Source organism: Centroberyx affinis, unplaced genomic scaffold (genome assembly GCF_046629955.1).
Source record: "Centroberyx affinis isolate AG114_WGS23_722 - 3 ecotype Tasmania unplaced genomic scaffold, CSIRO-AGI_Caff_v1 ptg002523l_1, whole genome shotgun sequence".
NCBI lineage: Eukaryota > Metazoa > Chordata > Actinopteri > Beryciformes > Berycidae > Centroberyx > Centroberyx affinis.
In genome coordinates, this window is record NW_027280744.1 from 8,288 (window position 1) to 32,824 (window position 24,537).

The following is a 24,537-nucleotide window of genomic DNA, read 5'->3' on the forward strand; positions in this document are numbered from 1 at the left end:
AGTAAAAAAAATGTATGATATTCTATGTGTGTTGTCATTCCAGAATGAGATTTCCACCATCTGAGAAAAGTGACTCACACTCTTACTGAATTGATAGCTGACAAGAGAGTAAAAGTCATTGTGGAATAGCATTTGAGTTACTGGCAATCTTGTCAACAAATAATATATTTGAGGGTGTAATCATGGTTTTTTTTTATTTATTAAAATATTTAAACATGGATGTCTGGCGCAAGATTTTTGTGAAAATGGATATACAGTGATTTGGAATGAAACCTGTAACTTGTGTACTAAAAAGTGTGTGGATCTTTTGTGTAATCTCAATGCTAAAACCTTCCCTGAAATCATTATGGGGGTTGGACTTCAGCTCCAGTGAATTTGATTACAATTAAAAATTCCAATAAATCCAGATTATTTCTTGGGGCATTCCCCATCTCCTGGAAGTTGGTCAGAACTTACTCCTATGCTCCATGCTGATCTACACCAGTGTCAGCAGGTATAACAAAGAGACAAGAGACAGGAGTTTTACAAGATTTGATTTATTAACTATGATACAGATCACATAAGGCCTTGCTGTATACACCATTCCCATTGAGACAAATTACCATACTCAGCAAATAATGACAGTTTTTTTGTTTGATGTATCTTTTCAGTTTACAGTACTTCATTTATTTATTTTTTTAATGATTTTCTTTTTTCCCCATTATTTCTTAATATTTTTTTGTCATCTCTTAAATAGTGAGAGTGGTGGAGCCCTCTCCCTGGGTCAGGAAGAAATCATGCACTATACTGGGCTGGTCTCTCAACCATTCACAAAGAAATTGTTAAAAAATGCTTTGTATTTTTTAATTATTAAAATAAAACATAAAAAGAAACTTTTTTTTCTATCACCATTGACTAAAGGGCAAAGTGTTAGACCCCCTAACATACAAATAAACAACCATTTGAATATAGTTTTGCTTGTTTCTCATTTTAACTTAACAGACATCTGTCACCATTGTTGCAAAAAAAAGAAAAGAAAAAAGAAAAGCAATGCAGCCACATATGATCGCTGAACCAAAGTCACATTTTTAATACAATTGTTTTTCCAATTGTCACTTTGCTTCCCATCTCTCCCCCCTACCCTTTTTTTTGCACAGTCTTTGGCTGCCTCACAGTCAGTTCAGTATTAACACATTGATATACACAGGGAACGCCACTGGCCGGCGTTCACACACAAGTACCAGTGGTCACCCCTCCTTCCTCCCTCCATCTCCCAAATAATGATCCCATTCACCCATCCGTCTGCCTGTCTTCCCTCCGTCTCCCTCTCCCTCTCCCCCCTCTCCCTCTCTCTTTCTCACACACACACACACACACACACACTTTCTTTCAGGATAAGTGTGTGTAATCTGGACCAGCTAACAGGGTAACACAGCGGGGTAATGACCGCAAGGAGAACTGCATTCCTCTCCTTCAGGTTTGTTTGGATCACGCTGGTGTCTGGCTGTCTGCCGAGCACAGCATGCTAGCATGTTAGCTCAATCCCACACGCCCAAACACACACTCTCAATGTATACACACACAAGGTATATAGGTAGTGTAGGCCGATATAAAAAGGTCATTAAGAGTTTGGGGTAAGACTTCAGTGATTGGTGAAAAGATCTTTTGTTTCAGGCATTGGGGACAGTCTGGGGAGACATGTAGAGATGCAATTCAGTGTCAAATTCAAACTGAATAAGTGACCTTGGTGAGTGTGTGCTCAACACAAACACACACACACAAGTTCACATGCACACACACTCTCTCTTTCTGGAGCGTACACAAACACAAAGATGCATGCACACACTTCCAAAGCGGCCACAATCAGGCTCAGCAATTCTCCTCGAGCCCCATCTCGCCAGTTTCTACGGTAACAGCAGGCTGGGCCGCGGAATTCTATGATGCTCCATTCCAGTCATGCAGACTGATGAATGGACTGTCTGTTCTGTCTGCTGTCTCTCCCAGACCCAACTGTCTCTCTTGGACAGGGAATGACTGGGACGTAGTGGCATAACAGTGACAGTGGGAGAGCCTGGCGCAGCGGCAACACTCTTGCCAATTACATTTTGCGACCAACAAGAATAGGTTTGAGTCTGGTTTCCAGCGGCATAATGCTGTGTCATAAGAGGACAGTGTGCCGACGCCTGGTGCAGTGGCTACAATTATTTCCAATCATATAAACCCTCCCATCTGTCACAGCTTGAGCCTTGCTTCCAGCTCCTATTTTGTGGACTGTGATGCTACAATGTGCCTCAATCTAAATCTCCAATTCTTCCAGTCAAAGATGGAGTCTGGGAAGTGGGCACACAAAGCCTCCGCTCGTTTAAAAAGGGCTGAGTGCTTTGGTTTCCACAGGGAAGTGGAAAATAACAACAGAAGACAGAGAGGCAATATCATTCACTGCATGTCTAATTAACTGCAATGTGCCCATATATCCATGCTTTGTGGCTTGACAGCATGGATCTATATATCCACATGGTAATCTCAATAGATTTGTAATGGATTTAAAATAGTGTGTTATTTTATTTACACTCTGCACCTCAACGGCACTAAAGTTCATTTTTATTTGACGTCCAACGAAGATAAATGTAGACAATCGCTCCTATATGAGGATCTGATGCTATAAAACCATGGTAGGAAAATGGTGCTACGCCCATGCAGTAGTGGGTGTGAGGTCATGACTGCAATACCCATTTTTTCCTCTAGATGTAAGTGGTGTGCTCCCAGAGAGAGAAAGTAGGGTGGACTGACAAATAAAGTGAGTGTGGCTGTATCTGTCATGGCAGCTCCAACTTACGACGACGTGCCTTAAAAGTGCTCAGAAAAGTGCTTCAGAACAAGGTCCTTATTATCAAATCTCTAGCATTGACTCTACTGGCAAAAACCACCACAGGTTGAAGGAAGCAACATGACAGGTGAAGGTCCAACTGATGTTATTCACACTAGCTACCTAACAGAGGCAAATTCAGACAAAACACAAAAATGCATACTTATATTCACACACAGACAGACAAACACACACCAAGGCCACTCATTAACTGATAAGTCCAGGTTTCTCTGTGTTCTCTCAAATTAGATTAGCATAAGCTGATGGTAGAACGGAAAAAAGACAGGGATCGTGAAACTGCATAGAGCAACGATGACGATAAATACAGAAATCCTCTTTCAAACACAGACCAGTGCGGTCTTCAAGAGTTGCTCGGATGGTCGGGGCATGAGGTTGAAGTTCAAACACAGAGAGAGAGAGAGAGAGAGCAAATAGGAGAATGGAGGAGGAGCTGTCCCAGAATGCCAAGGGTATGAGAGCACCCATAATCCTTCGCTCCAATCTGCTCCCCGGCAGATCCGGTTGGTTGAGATTTCTTTTTTTTTTTCGTCCTCAGCATACTGTCTCATCTGAAACTGAATGTGTTTGTGTGTGTGTGTGTGTGTGTGTTTGTGAGTGTGTTGCACAGCGTGTTTGAGGGGTTGATCGACAGGAATGTGTGAATCTTAGAGGACAGAACATTCTCCTGGGTGAGTGGGTGAGCATGTTTCTTGCCAAAAGTCCTCTATACAGTGGTCGAACACACTCAGGCTCAGGACTCGCTCTCTGCTCCGCTGTGTCCCAGTCAGGGCCTGTAGGTAGGTACAGTAGGCAGGCCGGCTTGCAGAGGGGTGCGCAGGCCACCAAGACTCCCAGCACCGTGACAGGCTGAGGGGGTCGAGGAGAGCGGTTGTTGGAGGCACACTGGCCACTGGGTGTCTGTGTCATTTTTTCGTGTCTGGGTGCGTGAGTGTGTGTGTGTGCGGTCAAGGAATCCAACAAGATGGAGATCCACAGAGTTCACATTCCTTCTGCACCACCTGTGTTTCTAAGGGGATTTGTTTGAGTGTTACTCCCTCCACAAGTCCTGTTGACAGTGACTGGCACCACAGCTCTTTCTCTCTCCATTTGCATGTGTTTGTTAGTGTGATAATAATGTGTGTGTGTGTGTGTGTGTGTGTGTGTGTGTGTGTGTGTGTGTAGGTTCTCTATAAGGCAAGGAGGGCAGGTCTAGATGAGGTGAGAGATAGAGAGAGAAAGGGATAAAGTGGTAAGGAGGGAGAAAGATCATACTGATGGTTCAAATGCTCTTCAGTCTTCCCCCCGTCTCTGCCTTGTGTGTGTGTCCATGTTTCTAAAAGCAATGGAGACTAAAAAAAAAACCCTCTTCTCCCAAACACTTAGGTTTCTCCCTATACATACTGCATCTCGCTCACTCTCTCCTAGCTTCTCTTCCTACCTCCTGTTCTTGTTTCAATCTCTCTTCTTCCGTTCCTTTCCAAAAAACTTCAAAATCTCTTCTTCTGAACCCTTAAATCTCTCTGAATCTCAGTCTGTCTCTTGTTCTTTTTTTTCCCTCTCTTTCCCTTGATCCCTGGTTCACAGCGTGTGTTGTTCCGTGGGGGGGTGGTGGGGGTGCAGGGAGGGGGGCAGCAGGGCTGGGATGGGGGACTGGGGGGTAGGGGGTGGAGAGTGGGGTGGGGACTGATGCCGATGGTGGTGGTGGTGGTGGATAGGGGGGCCGTAGTGCGGAATGACAGGAGGGGTGGCAGGCAGGACGTAGGGAGCCGGGGACGGAGTCGGGGAGGATGAGTAGCCTCCGGCCATGCAGGAGTAGGCCGAGGTTCCTCCCCCGGAGGTGAGGGTGGCGGTGGGGGAGCCGGGAAGGCCGTCGGCCAGCGGCTGATTGTAGAAGAAGTATGCGCACTGGTGGATGAAGCTCTCGATGATTGTCTGGTAGGTGCGGGTGGCGGTCAGGGCGTCCATGGTGGTGAAGTCTGGCCTCATCAGCGTGGGCCAGAAACAGATGGACAGGTTCTCACTGGTCATCAGGTTCACCCTGTTGTTCTGGCTCACCCTGGGGACGTAGGGGAGTGCAAAGAGACGAATTTAATTTAATTAACAGGAACTTCAGTCACACTAGGGAACCTCCAAATGATCTGCTGCTGATCAAAGTCTGACAGACTTTCATTATAAATTATTTGAGCGGTGCCCTCTAAATTGGCTGATCACATGAGCTGATGCTATTACATAGGCCAAATTATTACAAAGGCTTATACATGTAATATAGCATAAAATAAGCTATTAATAACATCAGGGTTTTTTTTCATCTGTGTTTTTTTCTTCTATAGTCTATAGTAACTGCCTATAATCTAAAGCATGTACTGCTTAGACATCAAGTGCTATTTTACCCTTGGTGGCTTCATATTTTTTTTTACTATTTTTCCCGACTTGGTGTTTCTGACAAAGACATTTTTTGTAGCACAGTTGTCAGCTTGTAAATAAGTGACCTGTCACAGATAACACTGTTAAATAAAGCATAACTAACTGCATTAGAGAATGTAATGAAGTTGGGTTATACAGAATGTCTGTAGTCAAGTTTTCAATAGCCTAATTTCCTTGCCTTATAAGTTCACTTTAAGATGGTGGCTATGTTAAGCACAATTCAGTTTCCACACCTCCACTTCACACCGTTGCAATTCACATAATATGACTTCAGATCTGATTTGAGAGCTATGACTCAGACTGAGTAAATCCCCTATCTGTCAGTGTGCTGGTTTTGGTGATGTCACCCCTGGGTCACTGGACTGGGTGACCGGCGGTGTAGTCAGCAAGGCTGTCAGAGGCCGTCTCTGACCCTGCCACTCACTCACTTGTTCAAGTGGCTGATGACGTATTTGAAGACCTCATAGTTCTCCTTGGGGAAGCGGCGCAGAACGTCTTTCATCGTCTGTAACCGCTGCTCCCTATCGTTGATCTCTGAACGGTGGAAGAGAGAGAAGAGAAGTTAGAGAAGGAAGGAAAGGGGTTGAAAGGGAAGATTAGGGAAACTGAGGAAAATATGTCAAGGGAGTGTGAGCAGAGAGGAAAAGGAGACGAGGAGAGGAGAAGAGTATAATGGAGAGGACAGATTGAACAGCATAGAGAAAGCAATTGGATTCAGCTCTGGAGAAATCCGTGCAGAACACGGTGATTTCATCCTACAACAGTTTGAGTTTCACACATCCCAGTGACTGACAAAAACACACACAAACCTGATTCGGAGGGCTCCAAAATACCGCTCACTCAAAAAAAACAGACAAAGGCCACACACATCCCATGACAAATAAGAAACGTAGTGCACATACACCCATCATAGTGTCTTACAGATCACAACAATGCTCGCAGTTACACACATAAACACACACAGGGTGTGTTGCGCCTGACGGCAGCGAGGAGTGAGTCAGAAAAGCTGACGTCACCAGCGAACACAGCTAACACAGTCCATCCTGTGTGTGTGTGTGTGTATGTGAGAGAGGGAGAGACCAGCAGTGAGCCCTGCAGATGTTCTCTTCCTCATCACACACAAACAAAATTTACAATCAGAGAATCTGAGTATGTATTCCCACAATGAGGTCAGCGTGTATCAAAAACAGATTGAGCTGGAATGACGAACAGTGTAGCCCCGATTCATCCTGCTGTCCATCCAGCATCAATGATCAAACTGAGTATAACTTAACTAGCTGAAGTTCTTTCTATCTTATTTTCTACTAAAAGCATCAGCACCATATCCACAAAAATCCACCCTACCACCTATCTCCTGATCTCCCTCTTTCTCTCCCTCTCTCGCTGTTAACATAGTGAAATAAGCTAAAATTCTAAAATGCCAAGTGCAATTTGCTATTTTCTACAGACCTAAGGCTTTCAAATTGTGTGTTCTTGCCTCTAACTCCACCTCACTTTCTTTTTCACTCTCTCTCTCTCTCTTCTTTTCTTCCATCGTGCCACAGACTGCAGGAGCTTTATCAGGTCTCTGTCACGGCTGAAGGGTCTCGCCGGGGCCGTTAAAAACACACACACACACACACACATACACACACGCAGAGCTCAGTGAGTGACAGCAGCCTTCCGGCCTGGGGGTAAATCTCTCCGCCGCGATGCTCGACTAAGCTACGCCTTAAATCTCCATGCCGACAGATTACAGGACACAGAGAGAAAAAGAGAGGCTGTGGAGAAAGGAGGAGCACACTCGTTTATCTAACATATGACTGTTTTCTCATGACTTCATCCAGACGCTGCTATCCATAGCAGCCCCTGCATCCCTCCATCATATACGATCATCCCCCGCACCCTCCGTCCCGAAGCCCAAGCATTCTCTCCATCCCTTTCTCTCTCTTTTTCCTCACTCCCTACCAAGTGGCAAATCCAATTCTCCCCATGGATGGATTTGGATTGCAAGAGTTCTGCTTGTTAGGTTAAAGAAAAGTTACAATGAAGGGAAAAAGATTTAAGGCAAAATCCAATGCACCTCGGGTCTTACTGCAGAACTTCCTCCCACAGCCCGCACACCCCCACACCCCTGTCCCCTCACACTGGAGCCCCAGGACTTACTGAAGGCCTCCACCAGGTCTCCCTGCATGCTATAGGGCACCAGGGGCTCAGGCAGCTCAGAGAAGAAGGCCTTCATGGCTCCGGCTACTGTGTTGATGGTGAAGTCTTTCTCCACCAGGTCCAGGTTGTAGTCTGACAAATCGATGGAGAGAGAGAGAGAGAGAGAGAGAGAGATAGAGAGAGAGAGGGACACAGAGAGAGAGAGAGAGAGAGAGAGAGAGAGAGAGAGAGAGAGAGAGAGAGAGAGAGAGAGAGAGACAGAGAGAGACAGAGAGAGACAGAGAGAGAGAGAGAGAGAATGAGAGAATGAGAGAGAGAGGGACAGAGAGAGAGATTAGAATCTGAACATTGGCACAAACCAGAATGAGGAAGTACAAAATACATTCACTCCAAAATCAAACACATACCTCAATACCTCAACTTCAAAGCACACACATACCTCAATACATTAACTTCAAAATTGCACACATACCTCACAATTTCACATGCGTACACACAGTAAGATATGCATCTGCACACACACAAGGTCAAAACAGGTCTGCTTTCAGAGTCTATTCCACACTTTAACAAAACAAAAATTCAATAGCACCTTTGTGGATGTTACATTTGAGCATTTTGGTAAATATTTTAAAAATTAATAAACTGCAGCCAATTATTGCCCAGGTTTGAGTAGAGGGAGAGAGAGCCAAAGAGAAAAACTACTGGTGTACCAGTCTCTCCTCCATCGTGCTGGTCTTCAGATCAATGTGAGTGAAAGAGAAAGAATGTGTGTGTGAGAGAGAGAAACTTAATTAAAAAAGTCATTTTCTGATTACTTTTTCCTTTACAAAGGTAGCGTAAGGGAGAAGCAGAGAGGCAAAAAAAAAAAGGATTGCAGATATGGTTGGAGAGTTCTTGAGCAGGCCTAAGAGAGCTCCCGTTTCCAAAGTGCAGTACTTCAGATGCTGGTTTCTCCTGTAATGGGTTATCTTAGTCTTTAGGGAGCTGATGAAGTGCCATCTTCAGTATGACTATGAGACACCTGTGCTGTAGCTTCAGCTGTAATTGTCTTGTCCCATTGGCCTCAGGTTCAGAATGAACCGACACAGGACTTCAACTCTGATTACCTGAGTCGGATTCAACCTCAACCAGGCGTGGACACACGGATACGCTTGTGCATACACGTACACACACACACACACACACACACACACACACACACACGTACCTTCTTGCTCTGCTATCTATCTAGCCAGCGAGCATGCTTCATTAACCAAACCAATCTGGAGGTAATTAACTGCCCACACCAGACACACACGCATGGGCACATCCATTGGTAACACTCATACATGCACACGTATGAACATGCACACACACACACACACACACACACACACACACACACACACACACACACACACAGGACCACATAGAAGATTGAGGAGGCAGCTCTACGGACTAAAGAAAGTGAAGGCCAATTCCCTTGGTGGGATTAATGCATCCAGATGCTCCCTGGTTAGTTAAGGGGATCCAGCCTACAACAGGCTTATAGATAGAAACGGGACACACACACTGGCATCTTCATGGCCTTTTACTTCACACCCAGCATGTGAGTGTACAGATATACATGTGTGTCTCAGACATAGCATTTGAGTGTAAGAGTGTGCATGTGCATGTGTAAGGGTGTGCATGTGAATGTGTGTATGAAGTAACACACCTTGGTCAAACTGCCGCTGCATGCTCTCCATCTCTGCCTTGTTCCCACTGACCCTGTAGATGCCCTCTGTGGTCAAGCCTGAAGAAGAGAGAGAGAGAGAGAGAGAGAGAGAGAGAGAGAGAGGTTATTAGCTCAATGTTCTTTCCATCAATTTGCAATGTCACAAGTATCAAGTATTGGCGGTAGCCTATCAATCCCCTCCTGGCTATAATAAGCATTATAGCTGCAGGACCCCTTTGATATAATGAATATCATAATGCAGTTTATAGATGGACTCTGTAATGGCCTCTCCCCGTGTCCCCTACCATCTAAACACACTATTAGCACTATTTATTAAAACCATAAAGCACTCCTGCAGGCCCACTAAGAGCCCACCGGTGCATTGTGACCAACTCAACTGAGGCTACCAGAGCTCGTCACACATTAAAGTGACTTGATGAACTGTGGATGTGGCTTTTCCTCTCTCAACCTAACTCCCTGCACCTCTCAGTCTTCCCTTGTTCATATCCGCCACTCATCCACCTATACCCAGTCATGGAAAAGGCAAGCATGTGGACAGAGAAGAAGAGTGAGTGAAATAGAGGGAAAGCAGTCAGTTCAGAGAGAAAGGAAAGGCACAGCTCGCTTCATTTCGGTTCATTTATTTTTTTTCCAATTAAAGAAAGATAACTTTTTCTCTATATTTCTCCTTGCTCCATTCCCCTCCCTTTCATTCTCTCTATCTTCACACTTATGTGGCGACTCAGGGAGACAAAGACCGATCCAGAGGGAGCGAGGGAGATAGGGAGTGGCACAGAGAGAGAGAGGGAGAGAGAGAGATAGAGAGAGGCAGGGAGGAAATGAGAGAGCTCTCAGTCCAGGCATAGAGCATCGATCCCCTCCTTCTACCAATCAATTATCCACAAAAGCTTTTCTAGCCAGACACCAGTGAAAACAGGGATGGAGGGAGAGATAGAGAGAGGGGAGTAGTGGAGCAGGTGGGTAGAGAGAGATAGGGGCAAAATAGGAAAAAGCGGCCAAGGATGGGAGCGATAGCGGGGAGTGCGGGGACACATAGGAGTGAGGGTCAGATTGATGAAAGAGAGAATGAGGAAAAAAATAAAGGGGATAAGATAAGGGAGGATATATGGAGGGATAGGAGAAATGCGCTGAAAACAACAGAGCAGAGAAAAGATGGCGGTGGCAGGAGAATGAAAAGAATGGAAGAAAAGCCGCTGGAAATGGGAAGGGAAGAAGAGTGATAAGAACAAAAAAAAAAATCAGTCGGGAAGGGAGGTAAATAAAGATGATTTTGGAGTGATGATTTGGAAAGGTGAACTCTCATCCCCCTCTGTGTTCGGACAGCAGTGTTCTCTTCCTCTGGGGTCAAACCAAACATTAGCACTTCCTGGGGTCAAAGTAAATATGAGCGCTTCCTCTGGCAAACAAACGTCCTATCTGCATCCTCTAACTACGTCTCTTTTAGCCCTGACTTTTTCTAATAACCCTCCGCTCATTTCTTAGGCTGTAATCAATCATTATTACAGCACAAATAAAGACAGACAAATCTCATATTACCCGTTAACACTTTTAACCGCTCTCTGAGCTCATGTCATCATGTTCTGCGTACACATGAATGGTGCAGAAGCCTAAAAATACAGCGCTGATATCTATGTTGACTTCACAGCTTCAAACAGCGCTCAGGGTGGCCATTACCATCTCACACACACACACACACAAACACACACTCTAAACTCTGAGAGTGTGTGATAAATGCCAGAGTGTTGTTAGCTCCTGCAGCATGTTACTGTGTGACAACAGTCCAGCTGATCCCACATCAGCCCAGATCCCAGTCTGTCTCCCGGGTTCGGCAACCAGAGGCAGATTTCATAGGTCACCGGGGAGACAGGCAGTCGCTGGGCGCTGCCCTTTACGTCGCTATGGAGGCTGCTACAGCCAGCAGATATGCCTGCGCACGCTAACACACATTCATCACCTCAGCACCCACGAGCCGAACTCACTGCAGCTACCACACTGGGAGAGAGCCGGAGCTGGAGAGAGATACCAGCAGTCACTACGGATCGATTTTATATAGCTGCTTTTCTACAGAATCACAAAGTATTACAATAATACAAAATACCACATCCAGTCCAGGCCCAGGGAGGGAGTGAGCTGTGGAGCACGAAGAAGAGGAGCGACAAAGAAGTTTGGAGATGGAGGTAGTTTTGATTCTGTGTTCTGCCAAAACTATAAATCTCCAAAAATTTGAAAAGTTGGTTCATGTCCCATTCATGCATTCAATATTTTACAATATGTATTTCAACAGTTTTGCTTGGTCCGTAGGTCACAAAATATTTTTTCAAACATGGCGACCAGTGTCAGTACTCTATACAGTAAGACCAAAAAAGGGAAACTGAAGATTCAAGGTTTTTCAGATATATGGACACAGGGCTTTAAGAGGATTAGCAGCGACATTTAGACAGACAGACGATGATAGACAGGAAGGCGGGAACACTGGGTTTGGGATTCGGTTAGAAGCTGTGTGCTTAGAATGTATTTTTGGTGGAGGTCGAGGGGGAAGGGAAGGATGTGGGTCAAAGCTACAGGTCCAGGGTCCGCCTCATAACGTCACTCACTATCAGCAAACGCTATACTGGCCGACGTTGTGTCCGCACTATACAGTCATTTCCTGTGAGTTCCATTATACCCAGAGATTGCAAAGGGCAGAGGGAAGATAAGTAAAGTCTGATTTACAGCAATTACAATCAAAACTAAATAATACATTGTAACTCATTTCCCCTTCCAGTCCCAACAATCCTCTGTATCTGTGTGTTGTTCTAAGTGCCTGTGCTGTATGTCTGTGTTCTTGTGTGTGCGCGTGTAAAAACAAAATACTTCTGTGCACAGATTATCATTGGATCTGACTGTTGGATGTGTTTGCCAGCACACACACACACACACACACAAACACAACACAGGAACAAGCATATACGCACACTGAAAAGAGCTGAGCCCAAACATTCTTTCAATTTCCTACTATGTGATATTGATCGGAGTGAGGGAGCTATGGGGCAGAACATTACCACCAAGAGAGCTGGCATCCCACTGGCAACGACACACAGACACGCACACACACAAACACACATGCAGCATGCTGGAAAGAGGGAGGAAAGGAGAGAGGGAGGTGAGGGGAGAAGAGAGATGGAGGGGACAGCAGAGGAGGAAAATAGAGCAAATGGAGGGAGAGAAAAAGGACAGAGGGAGATGGAGAAATGCGGGCTGGGAAGAAGAAGAAAGAAATGAAATCTGACAAGTGAAGGTATTCAGAGAGACACAGAGGGAGAAGAATGAACGGATGGGGAGAAAGAAGGAAAGAAACAAGGGCGCAGGAGAGCTCGGTAAGGAGGAGAGGAGAGGAAACAGAGGATTAGGAGGAATACTGAGGGAGCGAGTGAGAGCAAGAGGTGAAGGAAAGCTTGTATGTAGATAAAAGAACAAGGCCTCTGGAGGAGCTGTGTACGTACATAAATGCACGCATATTCAAGGACCCTTTCTCTGTCATTCAGGGACACAAACATCCATCCGACCCATTATCATGGCTTGGAGCTCAGTGATCCTTGTTTAACTGCTCCAGTGAACAACATCCGAACAGAACAAGGTGATATCTTGGTATCTAGAGCCTAGCCCCTATACTCCAGCACAGAGCGAGGCAGTGGGAATTTTGCAAGGCCTCAGTAATCCACCAACACAGTCTTTAATCAGGACAGAGATTACAGTGGAATGCATTGGCAGAACATGTCAATAAGCCATGGCAATGCCTCGACAAACTCTCCAACAACAACAAAAGGCAACGCATTTAAACTTTCTATGGAAGGCAAAGAAAAGATAGGTAATGTGTGTGTGAGATTCCTTTAAACATTAGTAGGACGAAACTGTACAAACAAGGTTCCTAAACCACATACAGTTAGCTACAATCAAAAACAACATATTTACATTCAAATCTAAATATAGCGATAGCAGTCCTAAAAATGTCTATATGCAGACATGCACACACACACACACACACACACACACACATCTATGCTGCACTAACTAAGTCTCTTCTGGTTTAGTGTAACAGCTGGTGGCAGAGTGAGAGGCAAGCTGGCAGGCCCAGGGCAGTGGGACACCAGAGCAGCCTGGCGGGGGGGTTTGGCATCTGGGCACCAGGGTAGCAAGGTTAGGAGAGGCTAGCCAGCCCCATCTGTGCACCCACTCCCAGAGGAGAGGAGAGGAGAGGAGAGGAGAGGAGAGGAGAGGAGAGGAGAGGAGAGGAGAGGAGAGGAGAGATGGGGTGGTGTGGGTGGCTGGTGGCAACAGACTGAAAACCTGTAACTGGCTAAACACTGTGCACTGACCCACACTTAGTCCAAGGTTTATCACTGAAAGCACATGAGAATATTTAAATAAATGCATACAATCAGAATTAAGCACACTATAACATGTGAAATTATTTGCCGTTCTACTTGTTTTTTTCATTACACTGCTGTAAATGTGGTTCTGATGACACTAAGGCTAGGACAAAAGAAACTGACTGTTACCATTGGAAACAGTAGCCACAATGATCTGATTGGAGCTTTCACTTGGCCCAATCGGGGGCAATTTGCCACAAAATCTTAGAATTCCCTTCAACTTGATTACTAAGTCACGGACCAAAGTAGCAGGGAGGGTAAATAATTACATATGCAGATAAGAAAGCTGCTCATCCGTGGTTGTTATCACACTTAATTTTGTTTTATTTTATGAGAATACTATTCGAGTTACCAAAATGTAAAACGAGTTACCAAAAGTAAACACACCTTCTTGGTCCCAGAGGTGCCCACATATAAAGCCTACAGCTCGGGCAAACACTACCATTTGTCAAACCCATACAAAGAATAAGGGAAACAGAAAAGAGAACACAGGTGCATGTGCATGTGCATCTGCATGTACGCACACATGCACACATGTGCTTTCGCTCGTGGGCACACAGACACAAAGGCAGCGTCTGGTTTAAGGAGAACTACAGAATTATAGTCTTGGAGCAGTTGGAAGTGAAGAACATACTCTAGGTAACAATCCCACCAGGGATGAGGATAAAAAAATCGAGGGCAGTAAAAAAGAGAAAAGAGAAGTCGAGAGAGGCAGGTATAAAGCAGGCAGAGGTGGAGAGGGTTCTTTGAAATCATTCTGACATACTTCATACTTAAACGGTTGAATATAACAGCCTATACTGCGTCCTACTGGATGCCAATGCCTGTCTGTAGTCCTTACACAGTGCACACTTCCATTACACAGAGTCTTACCTGTTGTTTCAATGAAACGGATACACTTCTCAATGAAGACTGGGATAGGCCGCTCAGGAGTGACCACGTTGACCAATGGCACGCCAAAGTAGTTGCTTTCGATGGGCTTTGAGATGGAATGCCTGGGTTTGGGCCGCGGTTTCTGCAAAAGAGGGGGAGGAAAAGAGTGGTGGGAGGAAGAAGAGAAAACACATCAGAATGTTTTCATTTCTTTCTATTATTTCAGCCTGGGCACTGACTGACGTCGACGCTGCTGACATAGGCACACATTTCAAAAATCACGTTAAGTACGTTCAGGGGACTGGAAAAGAGGCATTGTTCTTAAAATGACTGGAATTTAGATGGAACTGACGCTGACCTTATATATTACACAGAGACATTATGTTATTATATTAGTATCTACTTACTTACATGAGTACCCACTGGTGAGTAAAAAAACCCAAAACACACACACACCAACGCACACACCCATCCAGCACATTCCTTCAAACCTTAAACTGATAAGCAATCATACATTCCTGTCTTGAGCCCTGTGGTGTGCGTCAGTGTGATATACATCTCTGTTCCACTCATCGCTCTGTTCTCTCTATCCTTTTGACATTCTCTCTCCCTCTCTCTGTCTCTATTTATCTATCTCTTTCTGTCTCTCTACTGCACTGCAGCTCCCAGATAATCAAACATCTTATTCATTGTTTAATTAGTTTCTAACTCCTGTTATTCCGTTAAGAGACCTCTGATACACTCCTACAACATTCTCCTCCTGCCTCAGTATCGTCGAGGCAGCAGCAGTAATTGTACTGTGCTTTAATAGTGTTCAGTGGGAATGTTTTGTAGGCCCCTGAGGCCTGGATCTCTAGTAAGTCTGTCAGCCCCCCAAGGCTCGGCCCTGGCAGGCTGGGTGGTGAGGCAGGGATGCATGGTTGGCTGGGCACATAGACTGTGGAGCAGTGCGGGCCTGACAGACAGACAGACAGACAGACAGAGGAAAGGAGCAGAGGAGTGCTCATTAGAGAAAAGGAGCCTGGCGTGCCCTCTGCTCCAGATACTGGCCTCACTGCACTCCACTAAACACCCTGACGCCGCATATACACACTCACTCACAGTAATACTCAAGAAAACAAGCAGGGAAGCACTCATTAAAGACCAAGCAGATCAGCAAAGGCGCACATAGGATTTTTCTGCTGTCGTCTGAACCTTTTTTGAAATTTTGTTATCTGTTGTTTATCTCTCTTCTCTTTCAACTGCCTCAGGAGTGCCTAGGTCTCTTTTTTCATTAGGTTGCTACCTAGGGTTTCTTTCCATAACAACCTATGTGTATGGATCCTCCTAAACCCCTTGCAGAGAGTCCAAGCTGGAATTCCTTCTCTTATCACTCCCAGCTACCTCCCCCGCTACTCTGCCTGTTCCTCAAACCACTGTGACACTCCCTTTCTCCACATAGTGTAATCCTTACACTTGCAGCCATTAGCTGCACATTTAGATATGGTGCATATACACACCGAGTGTATGTCAATGAGCGAGTGCCAGCTTGCACAGGCACATATAAACGTGTGCACTGTGCACAAAAACACACACAGAGGGCTTTAATTGAATCAAAAGGGCTAGTAATAGGCGTGACACTACAACACAACAGCCTCTTTGGTAGTAGAGGGCTGTGCTGTCATAATTCAGTGGCAGCTTTGTGTTTAGCCCCGAGTAACAGTTCATCATTTATTTGTGTCCTATCACACTGACTGTGCTGTATATCCGTGCCCTATCTCAGCTTAGCAGACTGTCTCTATGCCTCTCTCTCTCCCTCTCTCCTTCCCTCCCTCTTTCTCTCTCACTGTCTTCTCCCTCTCCCCCCCTCGCCCTCTCCCCCTGCAGTTCTGCCTTCTGGCCACTCCTTTTAGTTGCTGACTGAGACAGGATATGTCGCCAGCGCTGAGAAGACAAAACAGACCTCTACCACACAAGACAAACAAAACACATCCTTAATAATAACATACAGGCATGCATGGTGCACGTTTACATGCACTGCGTGCTCTTGCAAACGCAGACAAACACACAACAGCTAGACATAAAAGAAGAGAGCCCACAGCTCTATTGCAATTCTTATTTCTCCCTCCCTCCATTTTCTTTTTCGTTCTCTTGTTCTGTTGTCTCTGTCTTCTTGATTCTCTCCCTCTTTCTCATTTCTTGAGCGGGGGGCATTAGAATGGAACTAGGTGACTGAGGAATTTGAAACATTCCACTTGCTGGCTGAGGGGGTTTTAAAAAAGCTGCAGGAGAGAGAGAGGAAATGTTTCCGGCCTCTCGCTGAGGGAGGGCAAGAGAGAGAAAGCAAGGGAGCGAGCGAGCGAGCGAGCGAGCGAGAGAGAGAGAGAGAGAGAGAGAGAGAGAGAGAGAGAGACAGAGAGAGAGAAAGAGAGACAGAGAGAGACAGAGAGAGAGACAGAGAGAGACAGAGAGCAAGGGAGACAGAGCAGAGAGAGGTAGAAGGAGGGCAAGGAGTAAGAGACCAATTCCGCACAGTCAGTCATAGCCTGAGGTAAAAGGGGGTTTTAAGAGGGACTCGGAGTCTAGTTTCAATTATTTGTTCCTCCCCGTCATGACTCAGAGTGGTAGACATTACCCTAAGGGAACTGTTTACACTACATAAACCCAAACCCTCACCCTAAAACCATTAAACCATTAACAAAGCCAACTGAAAATCAGACTTTGTGTTAACCCTGACCTGTCACTACTAACCTCAGGTCATTGCTACAATGACCCTCCCCAAAATGACCCAATAACTCAATAACAGGTCAGTTATCCTGAGGGGGATTTCAGGCTGCAGCAGATTCAAAATGGAGTCTTATCTATAGACAGCTGCTTAAGGAACAGGTGACAGAACCTAATCACTTAGTAAGGGTCCCAATTAAGCCATAATGGTCTAATGTGGATAGGCCCCAAACCAGCCCAGGAGCACAAATCAGCACTACTGATTACAGTAATGATGACACCGCTGATGTAAAGCCTGCCTGCTTCAATTTTCTTGATTTGTTTTGAAATGTCAAGGTATATAATGTGGAATGTGATACTTTATTGATTGATTCCCTCTTCTCTTGGTCTTCTCTAACCACTAGGCCACCCTGCTGCTCCATATTTCAGTTGTCCCTGGGTACAGTATACACTACAAGCTAAGTCAGGGTTAGCATATAAAAGGAAAGAACATAATGTAGGCAGAGTTAGGAGCCAAGGGAGGAGAAGGCCTTCACAGAGGTATTGGGACATCACAGCTGAGTGTGTGAAAACATTAATCATCCCTCTCCTGTTCCACCCTACTGACAGCCATGGTAATTATCACACACACACTCACAAAACATACACAGCTTTAACTCCTACTCAGGTGGCACTTCTGTGTCGGGCCTTGTGTGTGAATGAACGGCGTATCAGGCTGATACGCCTAACAGTGTAAGGTCAAATGTATCACCACAACATGTGTGAGAGACAAGCGCAGGAGAGAGGGAGAAATGAACAAAGAGAGGGAAAGTCTAAGGACGGAGACGGAGGGAGGCTGATACCTGTGTGTGCTATACCTCCATCAGAAAATAGAAAGGAAAGCCAAATATGAGGAGAACATAATGGGGAGAGCGAGAAACAGCGTGACAGGAATGTGAGAGGAAGAAAGTATGAATCAGCAGGAAGAGAATTACTGTGAATGTGACGGAATGAAAGGAAGGAAGCAAAGAGAAAGCGAAGCCAACAGGGGAGAAGGGGAGTCTGAAGAAAGAGTGTGCTGAATATGTCCGGCAGTCTTGGTACATGTCTCAGTGCAGTACCACGGCAGTGCCTAAAACCATGCTGCCTTAACTGGATAACACTGATGTCACTGACTAGATCACTAATGACACATGCAGTGCACCATTTGACAACTCAGCTGTCAATAACAGAGAGGAGCCAGTTATTAACAGACTAACACTGAAGCTGAAAGCAGGGCAGTGATAGCACCATCGGGTTTGTAAATTATGATTAAAGAGTGAGTTGGTGTGAGCAAGGTTTTAATCCTGGATAAAACACTACTGTGCTGAGACTCTGTCCCCCTTTTTTTCTCTTGTTAACACTGTCATTTGCTGACCAGCAGGGAGGTTTACAAATGATCTGGTGAGATATAACATTAGTTTTAATGGCTGTCCATGTGACACTATAACAAGAATATAAGAAGGAAGCTGAAGTTTTTAGAATCTGGAGGAAAGAAATGTCAATGTCATGTCATGTCTCTGATATAATGGGAAACCTGATGCAAGCAAACACACATGCACACGTGCACAAACACACAAAATAACGGGCCACAGCATGCAGCTCTGTCCCTATTCATTAAGAGTTTCTGCCTTGCTATAGAAGTTCAGCGGCTGGAATTTCACTCTTCTTCTGATGATCGGGGCTAGTTGGGAGGGCTCCCACAGAGCAGTCAGGGAAAAATATGGCAGGCATCGTCTCAGAGGAGGCCCTACAGTATGTCATGTTTCCAATGGCTAGGTTGCAGTGAGCAGAGTGATGATACCAAAATCTTCACTTCAGTGATAAACACAATTGAATCTGAGCCAAGAACTAATTATACTGGGGGAAATGCACATTCCCATTGCTGAGCTAATAGAATAATCATTAGATATAACTTCAAAAATGACATATCCAGCATTTGGAATAAAAATGACAATTGCTCTGACAAAATGATTACTAGGATAAAGTAAAAACAAACTACTTTACTTGTAGTACTGAAGTATATTGGGTAATTTAGGTCCTTGGTTGAAAAATGCTCAATATTTTAAAGATATTGAGTGGTTAACTTCAAGGAACAGATTTTTTCCAAAATGGAATAAAACTCCTCAACTGCTGTATTTGGGAATAGTCAGCTAAATCTTTCATTTTTCAATTTAGAATTTATGTTGGTATTGATCATTTCACATAGTTGAGGTATATTCACAAACTCATACACATGCATGCACAAACACTAACCTTTGTATTTATGCGCAGGCTCTTCAGGATATTTCTCCTTTTGGGGTCCTCACTCTCCTCGTTGACAGAGTTGTCCTTCTGGGCTCCCCCCAGCTCATCCTGGCTAGCCTTGGGTGGGCCACCCATCTCATCATCACTGCCAATAGAGAAGCTGGTCCTGAAGCTGCTGAACTTGCCGAGCCGTTTGGATCGGTCTCTGTAGAGCTTAGGCTTCACACCAATGGCTGACAACTTTCTCCTACGCTCCAGTGAGCTGCTGTCAGCCTCACTGTCTGACCCATTCCCCCCACCACTGCCATTGGAGTGACCCTTGTTGGCATTGCGGATGGTGATGATCTTGCCCTGTGTGCTGTCATGAGGGACAGAGTAAATGTTCTCCTCCTCTGTGGGTCGAGGTTTACTCACAGCATCCATAGGCTCTGCGTAGTCTGAGGGGTCATAGCCACCATCGCTACCCGGAGCCCAGGTGACAGCTTGGGGCAAGGAGCGTCGGTTGGTGCCACCCTGCTGCTGGTCCATGTAGGGGCCAAGGTTGACCTTACGGACAGGCTTGGGCTTAACTTGTGGAGGAACCTTGTTGTTGAGCTTGCTCTCAAAGGTGCTGATCTCAGAAATGACAGAGAAGGCATCACTTGAATCCAGATCTGGGAGCTTGAAGCTTCCCATATGGGAGCTGAGACTACCGTCTTCCCTCAGGGTAGGGTAGGGTGGTGACGGGTCAATATCATCTTCTGAGTCCAAAAGAGTGTTAACTGGACTGGGGGAGCCACAGCGAGGGCTGATGCTCTCATTGGTGCAAGCCTCAGCCACATTGTCATACATGTGTGTGGCCTCTACAATGGTGCGCTTCTCCACCACCTCCTTGAGGAAGGATTGGAAGAGGTCTATCTTATGAAGCCCCCCTACTACCCCACCATGCCCACATATTACTGTGTTGAACCTGGCCTCTATTTCATGGGCCAGATCCTCTCCCTGAATGACCTGTTCCCTGGCTGACTCTGAGTCTGACAGCTCCATTTGACTCTCCCCTACCGCTAGCAACTGCACTGGGATGATGTCTTGCACCTCACACAGAAAAGCGCACAAGGTCTCCATAGAGGCCTTGCGGCGGGCAGAGTAGACCGCAATGTAGCCGTGGACCAGCCTGCTCTTGCGGAGGGAGAATGAGGAGTGGAAGGAGAGCAGAGACAGCTCAATACTCTGCCTTTGAGCTCCCACACTGAGCTCCAGCAGAACCGAGGTACCGCTGCTGAGGCTGGAGGCTGGACGACAATGCTGGGGCAGCAGGAAGGGAGCAAGGAGCTGCTCTAAGTCGTACGTGTCTCCACACATGAGGCACATGACTATCCTCAGGTCTGCCTCTGGGATGGGCTGGGACTGAGAGTCTCTGAAGGCAGAGGGAGGAGGGGGCAAGGGAGGGGAGCTGCTCCCTAGGCTTCTCCGGGATTCTAAGAGACCCTTCAGCATCTGGTTGATCTGCTTCTCGTTGACATTGCGCCCATAGCCCACCCCCGGGGAGGCAGGGTCTAGGTAGGCACACTGCAGCTTCCCAGCCACCTGCTGCCCTTGGTGGATAAGAGTCTGAGCTGTCTCCCCTCCTATATCCCCTATGGAGCCCACCCCCCGCTTGGTGACGAGAAGGAGGGACAGCGGGAGCTGAGCTAAGCTGTTTTCCCTTTCCCTTCTGCTTAGGGTTGACTCCCTAAGCTTCTCTAGACTCTCCATAACATAGGAGAGGGACTCCTTTGAGTTGTACAAACAGAGGCAGCCATGGGGTGTGAAGGTGGGTGTGTGGAAGGAGTTGACTGGCAGACGTACATTGCCCTCTATGGGTCGGAGGGCTAACTCATACATCTTCCCATCTAACACGTACCGGTCGTCACTGGTGCACAAGGCCCTTATCTCGTTAGCCATCTCTCTGGCCAGCCCATCTTTCCCTAGGATGACAAGATTTATCCGATCAGCCCTCCCTCCCTCCAGTCTTGAACTGTCTGATGAAGGGTAGCGGGTAGGGAATCTGGAGGCCAGGATCTGCTCTATCTTACTGTCCACACAGTGGGGGCTGTTGGGACAGGTCTCCTTGGTGGGGTGGTAGACAAAGTGGATATGTTTCAATACCAGGGCATCCCTTTCTGCCTGTAGCTTCTGCAGGGCTTTAAACCTTTGCTCCTCTCCCAACACCTCCTGAATTGCGCCCATTTTCTCTTTGCTTGGCTTTGCATCCACTTCCAGCTCATAGAACAGCTCAGAGTATTCTAGAAGCAGTTCCTGGAAGTCCTCTTTGGCTCGGTCAATGATCTCCTTCTGGTGTTTGTTGTAGATATCCATATATTCAGCCTCATCCAGCCACTGGTAGAAGTCTTCGTTCATGATGAAGCTTCGGGCCTCCTCCCAGGGTTTCCCTGCTGTGATGAACGGAGAGACACTCAGCTTCTCCTTGAACTCCCACCTCATCTCTGCCCGCTTGCGCTCATTCCTCAGCTGCTCCAGGTGGGTCTCATAGACAGCCTCAGCTGCGGGAGTCTCCAGGAGGTCCTGGGGGATGCGGTCATCCTCCATTTTATCAATGTGTGGCGTGGTCTCCCAAGGGGTGTCATCCAGCACTACAAACCACTGGGAGAAATCTCTCTTTGTCTCCAGGACTTTCTGAACCCCAGACCAGCTCAGGTGGTCAATCTCATCCAGCTCAGGTACTAGTAAAGATAGGGCCTGGGGTAGAGTGCTGAGATAGGCCTTCCTACGCTTCTCTATATGCTCTTGTTTAAGTCTGTGCACATGCTGCTGGAAGAGCTTCTTGGCTTTAGCTGTCCCCTCCAGGAATACATAGTCCTTGTACTCACTGGAGGACTGCATGCGGCATTTGATGTTGGGCCATGTCTCGTTGTGGTTCTTGACAATTCGGTTGACCAGCCACTCATAGCGGTCTTTGGCTGAGGCAATCTGTTGACTCTGTTGTTTCAGTGCCTCAAAGTAAGGGATGATTTTGGGCTTTCCCCTACTCTTGTCTATTAGCTGAACCAGTGTGAGAAAGGCTAGGTCAACATTGACGTTAGAGCGCGCTGATGTTTCCACCACCTGTAGGTTCTTCTTAGCTAGGGCAAAGGTGTGGGAGTCTTTTATATAACGCTCTACTCCTTCATCACATTTAGTGAGAACCAGTACCACAGGTTTCTTGGTTTTGGCTAGCTGGTTGTACAGGTTGGTGACAAATTTCATCTGGTCCTCAAAGCTACGGTTCATACCCCTGCTAACGTCCACACAAAGTAAGAAGCCATCCACCATCAGCTTGCCTTCGGGCATCTGCTTCTGCTCAAAGTCCTGCTCCAGGCCCAGTTGATCCGTGCAAAAGTACATCAACTTCTCAGCCGAAGCCAACTTGGTGGAGGCTGCCCTCTTGATGTAAGGCTGGAGGGCCGTGCTGCGGTGTGGTTGGAACGTCTGATCATCGATGAACTCTGTCTGCTCCACCACGTGCATTCGACACTCCGGCCCCTCCTCCACCATCCGCCCAGCCTCCCCCCAGAACAGGAAGTGGTCATTGTTCACCACGCGGCCTCCAAAGTCACTGGTGCTGAGAACAGAGGTGTGGTCTAGGAAGAAGTCATCTGCACTGGGCCGGACAAAGCGGTTGCACAGGCAGGACTTGCCCACGCCACATTGGCCCTTCTCCTTCTCCGTGCCGGACAGTCCCACCACGACCAGGTTGTAGGTGGGTGCCCGGACATCTTGCTTTTTGGCCATCATCATCGCTGGCAGAGGCTCATCCTGCCATGCTGGCCACAAGCTCTAGGGAGAGGAGGAGGCTGCCAAGGAAGCGGGGTTTCCATGCAAGAGGAGCTCACTGGGCTGAGGTCGGGTCCTGCAAGACAGAGAGAGACAAGGGAGGGATATAATTAATCTAGAGAAATACAAAAAAAAGAATAATTCCATGACGGGATTCATTATTAGAGGAGAACTATTGCGCCTCTCATCTAAATTCCTACTGTGTGCCTATGTGCTGTTAATAATGTTTAATCTGTGATCCTATTTCACCGCAGAATGTTTCCTGAAAAGATTGAGGTCAGTAGCAAAGCTGCTGGAATGCTACACATTACTTAACCCAGCTGTAGCTCAGTAACAGGCAATTTCTCTCCATTTAACTCAGTTTTTATACTGCTATAACTGCAGTGCTAACAGTAGTGCCTTCCAGGTTTGATTGCTACGTTCATTGAGGCTCTATATATGTTTTGGCTTATTATCTCACATCTAACACTATGGTTGTCTCACTGCCAGCAGCATTTGAATCAAGTCATGTGGGGTTTTAGCTATCGCAGAAAACAGACACATGCTTGAGCACACAAACACATATGCACATACACAAAACACCACACACTTATGAAAACAGGCACACTCAGCCCCATGCACCCAAACTGAAAGACACACACAAGAAGATGAAAGCTGATAAGTGTTCCAGAGCTAAAGTTACTAATTGGCCAACTAGGGAAAGCCATCTGCATTTTAAAAGGCTGCATTGCCTGTTGGCTGACTCGCCTCCATCAAAAACACGTTTTCCTATGTTTCTCACCACACAGCACTCCGCAAATGGATTGGAGTTGGCTGATGTACCATCACTAATTATAATGTCTCAACATATTTACGTAGATGTAATAGTTGTGCAATTTGGTGCTGTGCTGTCAAGAAACAGCACACAGTTGTTCTAATCCAGGCTCAGTTGACTGGCTCTCTAAACAATACAACTCATCCCATCGGCAGACTAGATCTAAAAGTGAGTGAGTGTGTGAGTGAGTGAGTGAGTGAGTGAGTGAGTGAGTGAGTGAGTGTGTGTGTGTGTGTGTGTGAGTGAGTGAGTGAGTGAGTGAGTGAGTGAAAGAAAGAGAGAGAGTCTTTATGGATGGGCCCTTTTTTGACAGTGGAGCTTGTAAGGAACAACAGCCTGCCAGACAAAGACAGCCAACACATAGACTTGCAGTATGCGGCCACCCTAGTCATCTTATGGTAACTGAGCAGTTAATTTAGTAAAACAGACATTAAAACCACTGTTAATCATGAATGGCTTTTTTGACAGCGAGCACAAAGGCAGACAAAGACTTCATTGCTGCTGAATTGAGTTTGTCAGACAACAGAGAACTGCAGATGCGCAAAGAAAA

At 46.2% G+C, this 24,537-nt stretch overlaps 1 protein-coding gene across 3 annotated transcripts; it reads right to left on the bottom strand.

Annotated features, from left to right (window-relative positions):
* Window positions 1-537: 537 nt before the first annotated feature.
* On the bottom strand, window positions 538-23,244 carry LOC139656755 (rho GTPase-activating protein 35-like). Of its 3 annotated transcripts, none has more exons than XM_071534372.1 (7): window positions 19,391-23,244; window positions 14,414-14,555; window positions 9,111-9,188; window positions 7,415-7,546; window positions 5,698-5,803; window positions 4,652-4,901; window positions 538-4,570 (listed from the first exon to the last, which is right to left on the bottom strand). In XM_071534372.1, exons 1-7 carry the CDS (start codon window positions 23,135-23,137, stop codon window positions 4,424-4,426), a joined length of 4,602 nt encoding a protein of 1,533 aa, XP_071390473.1. In that variant the 5' UTR covers window positions 23,138-23,244; the 3' UTR covers window positions 538-4,423. The 3 variants fall into 3 exon arrangements, with proteins under 3 accessions (XP_071390473.1, XP_071390472.1, XP_071390471.1); XM_071534371.1 differs by having other exon boundaries at window positions 538-4,528; window positions 4,604-4,901; XM_071534370.1 differs by having other exon boundaries at window positions 538-4,901.
* Window positions 23,245-24,537: the final 1,293 nt, after the last annotated feature.

Coding starts and splice junctions, on each gene's coding strand:
- LOC139656755 (XM_071534370.1), bottom strand. CDS start 23,137: ATGATGATGGCCAAAAAGCAAGATGTCCGGGCACCCACCTACAACCTG. Junction 14,556..19,390: donor GCCTGCGCATAAATACAAAG/GTTAGTGTTTGT, acceptor CCTCTTTTGCAG/AAACCGCGGCCCAAACCCAG. Junction 7,547..9,110: donor GCAGCGGCAGTTTGACCAAG/GTGTGTTACTTC, acceptor TCGATTTGTCAG/ACTACAACCTGGACCTGGTG.